The following is a 15,249-nucleotide window of genomic DNA, read 5'->3' as shown; positions in this document are numbered from 1 at the left end:
TGTAATCGAGCAATTCTAGACTAAATAAGACTTCAGAATCCACTAGTATTTGGTTCCAACTCTGTTCTGAAGCCACAGGAAGATTGATGTAGCATATGGAGCAGGGTCTCATCAGTACAGTCAGGAAGGGAGGGATCTTTTTGAGGTTCGTTTTGAGATATTGTTGGATCACGCTCAGAACGAGGGCAGTGACTGACCTGGCAGTGTTGGCACTGGATGGTTGAACCAAGAAAGTGTTTGCTCCTTCCTCCCATACTGAGGTCCCTCATCCTGATGAGCCAACATTCAGCAACAAATAAATGTGGCATTCAGAACCCTGCTGAGAACTACCTGTGCAGCAATATGCATCAACAACCTCAACTTAAAGCAATATCAAAACCTGAGGTGGCAAGTTTAACAAACTCCCAGGGAGAGCTCATTGAGTTGCCTCTGGGCTAAAGTATAATATTCTTTTTGGCTTTGTTGTGTCTCACATGCCTCTTCATGATAATCAAGCTAATTCTAGTGTGAACATTCCCACTGTCTAGCATTAATACATTGTAAAGAAATATTCTCCCTCTTTTTGAGTTCCTTGAGGGTGAAACCTGAGTCTGATGTTCAATGCCCCCACCCCCAGGGCACTGTAGGTGAACTTACACCAAATGGACTGCAACTTTCAAAAAGGCAGCTCACCACTACCTCCTCGGGGAGCATTTAGGCATAGACAATAAATGTTATCCCAACCATCAATGCCCATGTCTCTTAATTAATTGAGAAAAAACCCACTATCGCCATCATTTGTGGGGAATTGTGATCATCCTTGTTTGATCACTGGAGCAGTTATCACCACAGGAGAGTTACTGACGAAGAAGGCCATTCAATTTATCTTAAATGATCCTTCCAGAACTGTACTGCCATCATTGCTATAGATGTATCTTTCTCAAATGATTGAGGGTTTTTCACACACACATATATGCTAGCTGTTTCAGAGTAACAATGAGTAACCTCTCATTTGCTGTTCTACTCATTTCAGCTTTGTCTGTTTTCCTTTCCAGGGGGATATGAACAAAGCTCGCATCAATGAAGCCAATAAGCATGCCACAAAGATGCTGTGATCAGCTTCTCTAGAAGAAGCCTCCTTTCTGCCAGAGACACCCATCCCATCCTCCATTGCAGCATCTAAATGGTCCTGGAGGGGCAAGTCCCCTGTGCTGTGATAGGAAACCACGAGGTTCAATATTATTCTGTACATTTACATTTATTTTATAATTTCTCAGTGTCGCAGATTTTTCCAGTTGTGTAAGGTGTATATTTCAGTGTCAACGTGTATAATTGCCTGCCCAGAGTGAATTAAGTGTATTCTTTTATTTTTAATCTTTGTGCTGACTGGTTCTTTTTATGAATGAATTGTTCTCCGTAACCATGTGACAAGTTGAGCATGAACCAAGCTCAGTGTGTGCAGAATATGCCAATAAACATACAGCAGATTCCTAGACCCTCTTTAAAACACCATCCTGGTGCAGTAAAGGGTTAGAGCTCCTCTGAAACTTGGACTGAGGCAGAGATCACAGGCAACCAGAAATAAAGAGGAGAACTGAAGACTGACAAAGGACACAATTGGTGCTGGGAAACCTTATTGTGAGTTCTTTCCACAGAGCAGTGTGCGCCAAGGAGTGGAAACATCCAGGTTTTGCCTTGTCGCCTAGAGGCAGCTGAGAATTTATTCTTGTTAGTTCTTGGCTAAGTATGCTCCAATAGTTTTTTCTTCATTCTGCATGGGATTCAGTTTGATGCTCAGAATTAGAGTATGGAGGAATGGCTTTCAGGGCTGAGATCAAATGGGTCTTGAACAGAACTGAGCTTACCTTGTTCATTGTAAAGAGACAGCCTTCACCCTGTGTTCTTGTAGAGAATAGGAATTGCATTTATAATTATATGTGCATGTTTAGTGCACTAACGGTCTAAGTTTTTCTTAAAGTTGCAAATGCTGAATCTCTGATATAACAACAGAAAGTATCAGAAATGTAATCGTTGTTTGAAAAGTAAGTAACAATTACTATTTGAGGTCAGACCCTTCTTTCAGAGGTAAAGTTAACATGAACCTGTGTTCTCTCTTCCAGTTGCTGCCTTGTTTTTGAGGTACAAGGTAACATTCAGGGCTTTGCTCTACAGGCATATCAGAAATCATTAAAATGTTAAGCCGTAAAAAAAGCATTACTTGGGAATACCGCCATTTATTTTTGCTGCATTTTGGAGTGACAAAATTGAAAACTGTGTGTTCTGGACCAGTTAGTTCGTGCAACGCCAGGTAAAACTTTGTTAAAACTTTCAATTTGAAATTCCAAATGCAGTATCCAGTCTGAAGTTTTTTGCAATAGAAACTGATGTTACTGCCAGTCGTCCTATTTTTACCTTCAGGCAACGATGTCATTTATATGTTAGTGTTGTTATATTCTGAGATTTTGACATCTTGTGACACAGCTGCATATTCTTAACTGTGGCATTTTTTGTATCAGTTAAAAAAGGAGGCCTTTCTCCCATCATGTCTGTGCTAGTCTTTTGGTGGATTTCACTCAGTTAGATGCACTCCCCCGCTCTTGCTGACAGCTTACTTTTTTGTTTTGTCCTTTTTAAGTATTTATCTAACTCCTCTTTGAAAGTTTCTATTGAATCTGTTTCCGTCACCCTCTTGGGCTGCCCTTTCAAGATGTCAATATTTCACTGCAGCTATTTAGATATACAGAACTGAGTGTTGCTGGAAATACAACAACATTTATCAAAGCTTGCTCTCACCAGATCAATTTACAATAAGTAGCAATGTAATGGGAAAACCACATCGATACTGCACATACAATGTGACAGTGTAACATTGCTATTTTTGTGTATCCCTGATGAATGCAAGATGAAAAACTTCAACAAATGTTTTTCTTCTGCAATGCGCAACTCAGTGTTTTAAAAAATCTCATCTCCTTCTCTCATTCTTTTGCCATCTCTTCATCTCCATCACTTGACAAATGTTTTAAATCTGTGTCCTCTGCTAACATGATTTCCCACCAGTGGAAACAGTTTAATTCTTCATCTTTCTGGTTGAAAGGTACACTTGAATTCACTGTCTATTAAAGAACATTCCATTCCAACGATGCTTGTGACTAAGTAAGGGAGCTTGCAATGACATGTAACCTTAAAGATGTCACTACACAAACTGACTGGACAGTTCCATGTCAGAGTGACGCACGCTAAATACTTTTTCTCTGCTCTAGTTTTTGTACCTAGTTCCATCTTAAATGACACAAGAAGTGGAAGATTCTGGACACTCTCACCAGCAGTGTTCCCTCAAGGCCACAACCCCTGGGAGGTTCTGTACAGTTTGATTAGTGCATTTGGCACATGGACCTTGGAACTCCACACAGTGGAAAACGTATTACAGGGAACATTTCTCTGCAGGGCAGCCACCATTTGTGGAGAGAAACAAGAATTAGCGGTTTCAGCTCAGCGACCTTTGTTCAGAAAAATAATGGAAATCCATCAGCCTGAAGCGTGAACTCTGCTTCTTGCTTCATGGATGCTGCCGAACCTGCAGAGTGTTTCCAGTGTTTCCTTTTCCATTTCAGATTTCCAGCATCTGAAATATTTTCCTTTGGTTCACATTTGGTATTATGTGGACTTTGCAGTCATGTAGTGTCATGGATGCTTTTTACAAGTGAACACTAATTTCACTTCTCAGGATGGGCCTAGGTTTCTTCTGCTCGAAAAACCAGCGAGAGATCAGATGTTCCCTAAGCAGGCCAGCGACAGGATTTGTGATTCATGGGTGTTCGGGAGTTGGATGAATCAGCACAAAAAAGAACAGCACAATCAACAAAAACTCAAACTGAAGGAGTGTCCAGCGAAGAAGTAGAATTGGAGACTGAAGGAGTGTCCAGCGAGGAAGTAGAATTGGTGGCAGGGATGCAGAGTGTCAAATGAAACTGAAGACTCCTCAGTTTTATGAAGATCAGTAAAACAACACTGGGGGCCACATTTTGGGGGCTTCATTTACTTTTCATAATTGTAAATAGAGCAAATAATTCCATAATCCACAGCCAAACTTTAGATGTGAAGTGGGGAACTTTAATTCCTGGCTGCACACAGTAGGATGCAGCTCCTCCACTATCACAAATTGAGGATCTTGATTGATTATTTTAAACAGTGAGGGGAGGGTGGATGCTGTCTCTTTAGATGCTCGTTAACCTGTTGGTCCAGTGTTACTATGGTAACCTAATGGTTTTCTGCACCAATGAAAGTAGCACAAATGTCTCTCTGCAAATATCATCGCGGCCTGACCCTACCCCACCCCCAGCCGGCCTTGCAAGAGATCTGCATGCGGCCTGTGTGGAAATACAAAACGGCTTTGGTCGCCCTCCCTATACCCCGTCCCGCCATCCAGGAGATCTTTGGTGCAGACGGTTTGTTACCGCTTACCCAGCTCCGAGGTCTGTTCTTCCTTCACCAGTTTAAACTATGCATCTGCTAATAGTGCATGGCAGTGTTTGAATCCACCACCCTGGGACGCTGCTCACGGCCCCAGAATTACACCGAAGCCTATTCCCAGTTTCTGCTTGTGTTCGCTTCTTCGTAATCTTTACCGTTACCGAGATACAACTGGGCTTTTAAACCCTAAAGCGAAGTGGAGTCCGCTGCTAGCACTTCACCTCAAGACCATTCTTTCACTATTTGTGTTGAGCATTTGATAAATCTTTTCCTCGCTGTTTCGTGGCTCAGCCCATCTGTACCATCTATCTGAAGATTGACAATGCGGTTTGTCAATTTCTTCATATTTTGATCCCCCTCCCAGTGCCTGGAGAACTCCACCTGAGCTGAAACCTGAGCTCCAATTCAGCGTACCCCAAGATACACCGCACAATCTGCCTCCTACTGAGCCTCAGAGAAACAAACCCTGCTCCCATCGCCAGCTCCAGCATCGCAGCAAAAAAGTGGAGACAAAAACGGGTCTTTGTGTATAAAGCTGCTGAAATCTCCCCGACCGCATCAAGTTCCTTGGACGGTGTCAAAATGAGTAATAACTCCATACATGTATGAAAGGAAAAATCAATTTTAAAATAGCTAACAACCACCATGTATTTACAAGTGGAATTAATGGTACGTTTTTCATTGTGTGTACGTGCACACACCCCACCAGATAATACTTTAATAAAAAAAATTGATTTAATTGTGTTCATTGTCTTGTGAGCCAGACTTGTTAATTAACGAAAACTTGAAAAATGTGGGAAATACCGAATAATGTCATTATCTATAAGATCAGGATAGGGAGATCCCAGAAGTTTTAAAGGAATCCATTCACCTCAACTTCACTGTACCTGTTTAACACGGATCAGCTGAAATGGAAATTTGCAAACTCCCTATATTCACTGTGCTTGCCATAAAATATTCTTTAAAAATACTTTATTCATAAAATCTGAAGAAGAGATTACAAAACATTTCAATTTGAATATTACAGAAATTGCTATCAAATTCAACTTGTCCCTGTAGAGCATGTTCCACTTAACGCAATTACAGCTGTCTTAATGTTTACATTCCATGTCTCATATATACAGCCCAAGGACCAAACATTTCAAGTTGTAAATTGTAATTAATTTAAAGCTGATGTGGGCATTTTCTATGAGTGCATGTAATGGGCTTTATTGGGAAGCATTTTTATGATGGTCACCTCCAAGTGTGGACACCTCTGTGATGGTCAGTAGGTGTGGACACTGTTGTGATGGTCATTAGGTGTGGATGCTTCTGTGATGGTCAGTAAGTGTGGGCAATTTTGTAATGGTCAGGGAACCCCAATTCAAAAAGCAAGGCTTCGCAGGTTAAGGATCTGGGAAGACCTTTTAGGATAGAGATGAGAGGAATTTCTTCACCTAGAAATAGGTAAGCCAGGAGGATTGTTTGCCACAGGAAATCATTGAGACCAAAGCATTGAAGGCATGCAAGAAAGTTGTAGATATAGTTCTTAGTACAAAAAAGATCTAAGGATATGGAGAGAAAGTGAGAGCAGGGTACTGGGTTGGATGACTAACCATGATTATATTGAATGGTGGAACAGGTTTAAAGGACTGAATGGCATATTTCTCCTATTTTCTGTTTCTATGTCAGTGGATCTACCTACCTCTGTTGACACTGTTGGGCTCTGAGTCAGCACTAATCTGAAGTATTGGTGGGTCTAACTGTGAAGGACACTATGGTAAGGACCAGGTAGAGACGCGTTCTGTAGCTAGGTTCCTATCTAAGGTATAGTTGGCTTTCTGTGAATGGGGTCTGTATGTCTGGGTTCCTGTGAGTGAGTGACAGTGTGCCTGGGTTACTGTGAGTGAGGAACATTATGGTTGGGTTTCTAAGAGTGAGGAATTGTACAGTTAGTTCCTTTGAGTGAGGGACTGTACAACTGTGTTCCTGTGAGTGAGGGACTCTACGGTTGGGTTCCTGTGAGTGTGGGAGTATAAGGCTTGATCCTGTGAGTGAGGGTCTGTACAGTTGGGTTTCTTTGAATGAAAGTCTGTAAGATTGGGTTCTTGTAAGTGAGTGACGGCATCTTTGGGCTCCTAGAGAGGGAGGAACTGTAAGCTTGTGTTTCTGAGAGTGAGGGCCTGTGTGGCTGTATGTGCTGAGCTTCTGTAAATGGGGGATTCTGTCATTGACTCTCTTGGTGAGGTGCTCCCGTGAAATGATTCAGTGGCTATTGTGAGTTGGAAATGGATCCCCTGGACGTTCATCTGTTTTGGGATTTTCCTAGAAAATATTTCTCATTTACACTTCCATATTAACTTTAGCTGCTCAGGTACAGCCAGTGTTAACTACATTGTGTGAATTCATAGTCGCCTCCACTACAATCTAACATTCACAGCAGCATAAGACAGACTGTTCCAATTTGGCACTAATATTAAAACCACAGAGACACTAAGCCTATTTTTATTTCTGCACGGGTGCATCTGTTATACCTGTATACTTATACCTGTTTTCACCTTGTGCTAGTAGCACGACCTTCTAATCCAACATTTCCTTCGCTCCCTAGAGAAAATCAGGTGCAGGATCTATTAAATCCCTGGATGATTAAAGCTGATTTTGGGAATGCTGTGCATTAACTGCCCTGGGGTAAAGGGACAATTTGCAGCATGAAATGGGATGCCCGCTGGTTGGTCCCAATTGGCATGCAGGTCATTGCCATGTTTCCGTCCATATGTCGATCGATCCCCTGTCATTTACAGACCTCTTCTGGAAGGCTTAGCTTGTCATTCAGTTCAGCAAGAAAATGTGAAACAGATACACTGAAGTCTCAAGGCTGAGAGGATTCATTTGGTAAACAGGTCCCACAAACTGTTGCTATCAGCGAGGGAATCACAGGCAACCCATCCTTGTCAAGCTGAGTATTTTCAGGGAAGAAAACTTTTTCTCTTCGATTACTTACTCCTGACAGTCCCCATCTCCTTCAAACTTGCATTTCCACATTTTCTCCTGCACCCAGGTTGATCAAGTGCTTTCGTTCCTTTAGGCCCTGTCTGAGATTCACTGTCAGTAGATCTATGATCTGCCTTGTTTACTGCACGTTAGTGTTTAACATGTAACTTCTGTTCAATGCACAGAAATAATGATTGTGTGACCAATGGCTATATCACTATTGTATTCACCCAGTCCAATGTACAACTTAAACTATCAGTTCTGGCAATACACTACTGTTAAACAGAAAATAAATAAAGAAATGCATCAAAATTTCTAATACAACCTTGGACTCTTTCCTCTTCCTTGTATTGAGTATCTATCATTGACCTGGCGGTTTGAAGTTTTTTTGAAAGTAGCTCACTCATTTTTGTGTGTGCTGGAGGATGTGCTGAGGAACTGCAAATGCCATGCAAAAATACCCAGCCTTGTGTTTGTGTTCTAGATCCCTTTAGATACTTCCATTTCCGTTGTCTTGGGATGTTATTGCTGATGTTTCTCCCATGTTCCTGAATGCATGGACTCAATCCCAAAAGATAGTTCCATGGTAACGCTCCCTTACCTCACTCAAGAAACATGTCCAAGCCTGGACTGTGAGTTTGACTGTGTGGGACATCACTCATTTCTGGTCCTCAGTCAGCACAACTAGACCTATAATCCCTCAAGTCTAGATTATTATGAGATTATCTAACGACATTAGGTCAGTATTTGATGGGTGCGGGGGAGAAGAATCTAAAACAAGGGAACAATGACAGCTGTTACATGTACAGAAGCAAATGGGAACCATCATCAGTTAATCAATCTTCATGGCCCAATGTAGAACACTGATTTTGAGGAATTATTATTGATAAACCAGCCATTTAAGAATACAAGAACGTTCATACGATCCTTTTCAATGCCTCAGAGAGCATTAAGAAAAAAATTACAAAATTAAGTCCTTTTGTCTCCACGGGAAAGACAATCAAGTTATAAAGGATTAGAAAAGGAAAAAGAAACAGTAATTTGCAACTGATATAAGGCATGAGCAATTTCTGCAGGGATTGCAGAATGCACACATATCCAGGCTAGTAATGCGATATATCCACATTGCGTATTCTAGAGATGAAAGCTTGCTCCCACAGCTTGGCAGGACATCAGTTCATTTAGATGTGGGGACCAGGCTACCCAGTACTAACAGCCCCTGCGGGAGGAGTAAGACCAGAGCAGCCCAGTGGACAAATTTGGATTTGTTAGCTTTGTTGCACGGAGTTCTGCATTGTAGTGTAACTCCTAAGTGGTGGAGACCTCTGCTCTGGTGAGAATCAATTTCCATTTCTCTGCAAACTTAAAATTCAACTGGAGATGAAGCACCTGTAGCCAGTCCTGTGACGTGGTGTCCCTGTCATTTGTGTATTGATGATTTTTGTGAACCTTGCTACACTGCAAGTTCTCATCACACCACCACCTAATTACACAACCCAGGGGGTGTGGCTCAGGCCTTTTCATTAATATTTGCTCCTTTGGTACAATGCGATTTTAGTACATTTGTTTGGGCTATAGTGTGGGCTAGTGGATTTGTGAGATATGGTTGAGTTGAGTATTGGTTTAGTGGATTTAAAGTCACTTGGTTTGACTTTGCATTTTATGTGAGGTTGCTTGCAGTCATATTGACCTCAGTTATTTGCCTTGTCATTTTGCAACATTGTTTATTATTTGGTGTCATTGAGTTTTGTTTCGTTTTTAGTTAAGATTGGTTTGAATGGGCTAAACTCTGGCCCTGTTTGGCAAGAGGTGGCTTACCAATGGTGTGTGCACCTTGATGTTCATTACGAGTGTTGATGTCTGTCATGGTAAGAGTCACTGTGTTCAGTGATGAGTTTGTTATGGTCTACTGATGGACAGTGTCATTTGGTTACCTGTGTGTTTTCATGCAGTTTGGTTTAGTTTTCATTGGTTAATTGATTTGATTTCCACTGATAAACCATTTGAAGCATTTTAATTATTTGCTAATTAAACTTTCTATCTATTTATTTTTAGGTATACCCTACCCTGTTATAAAAGAGTTTAATCTGCATGTAGGTCAAGTCAGACGCTAGGAAATACAATTGTGAGTACCACCTTTACTCAATAGCAGAGTGTGTACTATCTACAAGATGCACCACAGAAATTCACCAATGCTCATTAGACAGCACCTTCCAAAATCCATGATCACTTCCATTTAGAAGGACAAGGGCAGTAGATACTGCACTAGAATAGCCTTTATTGTCGCATGCATTTGAATGAGTGCAGTGAAAAGTTTGTAATGTCACCTACTGGTGCCATCTTAGGTTCTGGGTACCTAGGTACAGATACTTTAAGTGTTGTTACAGAATTGAAATAGTAAAAAATAGATTAGTGTGGGAATACAGAGTTTAAAAAGTCCAAAATTCTAAAAGAAAGTATCCGTAAAGTACTCAAGTTATAGACCTTCAATCATTGAGTCTGTGCTCGCCGACCCTCAAAACACGAGGCCTTGCTGCCTCCACATGCTGACCTCTGTCCTGGCCTCACCTCCAGGACTCGGTGTGCTCCCCCTCTGGGCTCCAGCTCCAGCCTACGACTCAGCTCCCAGCTGGGCCCACACTCACTCTGCTCCTGCTCCAGGCTCCAGCCATGACTCACTTCCTACACTTGCCTGCTCTGTTCTCCATTCCCTCCAGGTAGGGTAGTTTAAGAAGTTAAAAGTTGGGGGAGGGATGAAAGAAAAAACTGCAGCAAAGAAGGACAAAAAAATGAAAGGGAACTGGCAGGCAGAAGAGCTCTGGCTAGAGTGCCCTACTGTGCTGCCAAGTTGATTCCACCACCCACGCTACTGCCTGCAAGTTCCTGTCCAAACCACTCATTATCCCAACTTGGAAATATATTGCCATTCCTTCACTGTCACTGGCTCAAATCATGGAATTCCCTCCCTAATAACACATGGGTCAACCTATAGTACATGGACTGCAGCGGTTCAAGAAGGCAGCTCGCAGCCACCTCAAGAAGAACTAGGGAGAGATCACCAGCCGCAACATTCATGTCCCACAGGTGAATAAAAAGAAAGTTTATTTTTGATTCTCTGTGAATGTGAACTGTTATAAAACCCTTTTTTACATTCTCCACAACATTTGACTTTGGTTTTGTTCTTCCCACACTCCAGCTTGAAATATATCATAGGTTCAGGTATTAGTTGGTGACTAGGAGATTCAACACAGGCCTCCTGCTCATTTTACAGGATGAAACAAGTTAACAGGAGTGTAAAATAGGGAAACTAATGGCGGGTTTATCTGGAGGATGTGTTTTGTAGCTTTACAGCATTCAGGAAAACCAAAACCCAATCTTTTACATTAAAGGATTGCAGAAACATTTCTTTGATGTCATTTACAACCTCAAAACCTCCTGAACAGGTGTATAACCAATGAAGTCTTTTTGAAGTAGCGGCACTGTTTTAGAGTAAAGAGTGCAGCAACCAATTGTGCACAGCAAAATCCAACAGGCAGCATTTCGAGATATCAACTGGCCCAAACAAAGGAACCAGATGATTTTTTTTTAAAAATATGTCCACCTGAACTGTTAATCAAATATCAGCACCTCCAGCATGCAGCATTCCCTCAGCACTGACCCTCCCAGAGTGTGGCACTCCCTCAATACTAAACCTTCAACAGTGCAGTACTTCTTCAGAACCACACAGGGAGTCTCATTGTGTTTTTTGTGATTTTATCCTGGGAGGTTAAATTGCATAACATCTTGTCTGAGCAGGAGTTTACCACACTGCAGCAACATGATTTGAATGGTGTGTTTTGATTTGGTCAGTAGGTTTAATTTGGTCAGTGGTTTAGAGCTATTTAGTTCAATTGATAAGCTTCTGGTCACAATAAAATGTGATTAACGATAGGTTAGTTAGGATGGTGTTTCACATCGCTTCCTCAGGCTGATTGTGTGAATTTGGTTTCATCCTGTTTTCCTTAATCACTTACTGCAGTTTGGATTGGTTGTAGCAATCAAATAGGTTCTCTGCACATTGCAGCAGCTGCTTTATTTGACTGTTTTTAATTGTGAAAAACCATTTGATTAAGTTTGATATCAGCTCATATTTTACAATTGTTGTGCCTTGTGGTTCTCAGATGATTCACACATTTAGAATCCCAACTCTTTACAGCCTAGCAATACATATCCATGGTTATGTTCGAGCCTGGGTGTCCTTGGAGGTGGAACATGCAGTGTCCATCAGAGAGACATGGGCATTGCAGGGGATGGAATGTTTTATTTCCTACTCCAATTCTATTTTGATTTTGTCCCCTCCCTCTCCCCCTACCCCCTCCTCACTTTTTGATGACAGCATTGCCCTTAACAAACTTATAAATACTCAATGGGCCACATGGGTGTTTTCTTGATGCTGGAGAAAAACATACGTGCAAAATATAATGAAGTCAATTCACAGTAGTTTCTACATTTTTTCATTAAAAAAAAGACCCAAGGCCATTTTGTGGGTCTAGATTGTCTGTATTTCAATAACACCCATTATGCACAGCGTGCAAAGCTGGGTTTCACCGTCAGAATCATTTACAAACAAATCGAGGTGTTACCCCCAGTATTTTAGAGAATATGAAACGGAAAATGTCAGAAAGTGGAAGACAATTTACAGAATTCACTGAGATGCCTTGTTCGGGTGAGTAAGGACTGGCAGGACACATGACTGAATGCTGATAATCTACACTGGTTTTCTCTGGATACAAAATGAAGAATTTCAGAGTGAAATGGCGAGTGATTATCAACTCATTCACACAGAGTAATGGAATGTGTGTCATGATGCTTGGGCTCATCTGAAAGTTGGGAATTTATGGGTAGAGTACAAATGAAGAAAAAAAAAACACATTTCTAGTCCAAAACCCTGTCACACACAAACCCCCCCCCACCCTAAACCACAAAGCCTGTTCCCATTGGCTTGTTGGGTGCCCCACGATCACTGCGTCTTTAAGAGATCACTTTGGTGATCATAGAATCCAAGATCTTCAGGTCACGTGCTACCTTCCTTGAGATCACTTGAATGGAGCAAGAGAAGCATGCTGTTTTTCCACTGATATTAGCTCAGGCATCTTTGAATCTGTCATTATAATCATTGCAATTTAATACTCAGCTATTATAAAAAAAGTGTCTTTAAGATTCTTCAATACCACTTTCTCTAGTTTTTTGTGTTACCAGTGATAAGGTGGGCACTGTCGCATCTGGCAAAGATAACCCTGCTGGAAGCAAAGAGCACATTACATTCCTTCATCCAGCACTGTCCCAATGCCTCTCCCTCTCAATCCCACCAAGCCTCCACATGAACCTCTACTTTTCCTTATAGGTAATCTCCCACTATTCTCATTGACGTCTCTTCCAAACTTCCATCCCCACCACTATTCCCCACCTGGCCTGCATATTACACCACCATACCAAGGCAACTTCCTCGAGCCCCAACAACACTCTTGAAGCCTGACACCATCCAGGACAATGCACCCTGCTTGATTTGCAGCACATCCACAAGTGTCCACTCCCTTCATTACCGATGCCTAGCGGCAGCAGTGTGTACTATCTACAAGATGCACAGCAACAACTCCCCAAGGCTCCTTATTTAGCATCTTCCAACCCAACAACTACTTCCGTCTAGAAGGACAAGGGCAGCAGATACATGGAAACACAATGCCCAACAAGTTCCTCTCCAAGTCACTTACCATCCTGACTTGAAAATATATCACCATCCCTTCACTGTTGCAGGCTCAAAATCCTGGAATTTCCTCTTTAACATAAGACATACACACATGTAATAGACACTCATGCATACGTACAAACATGTACATGTACGTACATGGCACACTTTGTATATTATCTATCATGAACATCTGTTGCTGACATTCTGGCCTCCCTCGTGCAGGACAGGCTGGCCCTTCACAAACCAGGAAGGCAAAGTGGATCAGGAGGCCTACAACCCCTCAGCCGTCCTGGAGGAGATGGTTCTGTGATTCAGTGATTGCAATAAGACTGAGGCTTCTTCCAAAGCCATCCTGTAGGAGATTCGTGTGGTGGTGGTGCAGGTGGTGCAACCATGGTCCTTTGGAGTTCCTGTCCGCAACATCTGCTTCCCTCGCCCATGCCCCTCTGCCTGAAGGGCTGTGTGTGGTAGCCAGCCAGGAACTGTCACTGTTCAGTCGCTTGCAAAGGAAGTGGCAGAGTGAAAGGAGGAAGGAGCTGTTACTCGTCCTCACGCGCCAGCTCTGAACACACCCACCCCGCTTTAACTGCATATGTGCGCGGCAAGTAACTGGGTTGAAGTGGATTACAGTCAGAGGCAGCACACCTAACCACTCAGGAGAGAGAAAGGCAGCCCAGATAGACAAGTAACTGCAGACTAGAGGCAACTGATCTACAGGGGAGCACCAGTTAACTTTTCAAAATTTGTTCAGGGTGTAGGCATCGCTGGCTGGCCAGCATTTATTGCCTGTCCCCAGTTGCCCTTGAGGTGGTGGGGGTGAGTTGCTTTCTTGAGTCAATGCAGTCCACCTGCTGTGGTTTAACAGACAATGCCCTTGGGGAGAGAATTCCAGGGTTTTGACCCTTGTAGAGGGGGTGGGGTTCTCATGTATCTACTGCCCTTATCCTTCTAGATGGAAATGGTCTGGAAGGTGCTGACTAATTGCTGCAGTGTATCTTGCAGATGGTACACATTGCTGCTACTGAGCGTCGGGGGTGGAGGGAGTGAATGCGTGTGTATGTGGTGCCAGTGAAGTGGATGGCGTCAAGATTCTTGAGTGCTGTTGGGGCTGCATTCATCCAGGCAAGTGGGGAGTATTCCATCACACTCCTGACTTGTGATAATAAAATGTGAGGCTGGATGAACACAGCAGGCCAAGCAGCATCTCAGGAGCACAAAAGCTGACGTTTCGGGCCTAGACCCTTCATCAGAGAGGGGGATGGGGGGAGGGAACTGGAATAAATAGGGAGAGAGGGGGAGGCGGACCGAAGATGGAGAGTAAAGAAGATAGGTGGAGAGAGTGTAGGTGGGGAGGTAGGGAGGGGATAGTTCAGTCCAGGGAAGACAGACAGGTCAAGGAGGTGGGATGAGGTTAGTAGGTAGCTGGGGGTGCGGCTTGGGGTGGGAGGAAGGGATGGGTGAGAGGAAGAACCGGTTAGGGAGGCAGAGACAGGTTGGACTGGTTTTGGGATGCAGTGGGTGGGGGGGAAGAGCTGGGCTGGTTGTGTGGTGCAGTGGGGGGAGGGGACGAGCTGGGCTGGTTTAGGGATGCAGTAGGAGAAGGGGAGATTTTGAAACTGGTGAAGTCCACATTGATACCATTATGCTGCAGGGTTCCCAGGCGGAATATGAGTTGCTGTTCCTGCAACCTTCGGGTGGCATCATTGTGGCAGTGCAGGAGGCCCATGATGGACATGTCATCAAGAGAATGGGAGGGGGAGTGGAAATGGTTTGCGACTGGGAGGTGCAGTTGTTTGTTGCGGACTGAGCGGAGGTGTTCTGCAAAGCGGTCCCCAAGCCTCCGCTTGGTTTCCCCAATGTAGAGGAAGCCGCACCGGGTACAGTGGATGCAGTATACCACATTGGCAGATGTGCAGGTGAACCTCTGCTTAATGTGGAATGTCATCTTGGGGCCTGGGATGGGGGTGAGGGAGGAGGTGTGGGGACAAGTGTAGCATTTCCTGCGGTTGCAGGGGAAGGTGCCGGGTGTGGTGGGGTTGGAGGGCAGTGTGGAGCGAACAAGAGAGTCACGGAGAGAGTGGTCTCTCCGGAAAGCTGACAGG

General features: G+C 43.3%; 1 protein-coding gene across 2 annotated transcripts in view; it reads left to right on the top strand.

Annotated features, from left to right (window-relative positions):
• Nucleotides 1-7,743, top strand: part of LOC125447794 (synaptosomal-associated protein 25) — a 196,502-nt gene extending 188,759 nt beyond the window's left edge. For both annotated transcript variants that reach the window (XM_048522519.2, XM_048522518.2), the window contains exon 8: nt 1,035-7,743. In XM_048522519.2, the coding sequence (XP_048378476.1) occupies nt 1,035-1,094 (60 nt within the window). In that variant the 3' untranslated portion in view covers nt 1,095-7,743. The remainder of the gene's footprint in view (nt 1-1,034) is intronic.
• The last annotated feature ends 7,506 nt before the right edge of the window (nt 7,744-15,249 follow it).

The sequence above is a fragment of the Stegostoma tigrinum genome, chromosome 39 (genome assembly GCF_030684315.1).
Source record: "Stegostoma tigrinum isolate sSteTig4 chromosome 39, sSteTig4.hap1, whole genome shotgun sequence".
Classification (NCBI taxonomy): domain Eukaryota; kingdom Metazoa; phylum Chordata; class Chondrichthyes; order Orectolobiformes; family Stegostomatidae; genus Stegostoma; species Stegostoma tigrinum.
Note: the sequence above shows the minus strand (reverse complement) of the source record. Positions and strands in the feature narration are given on the sequence as shown.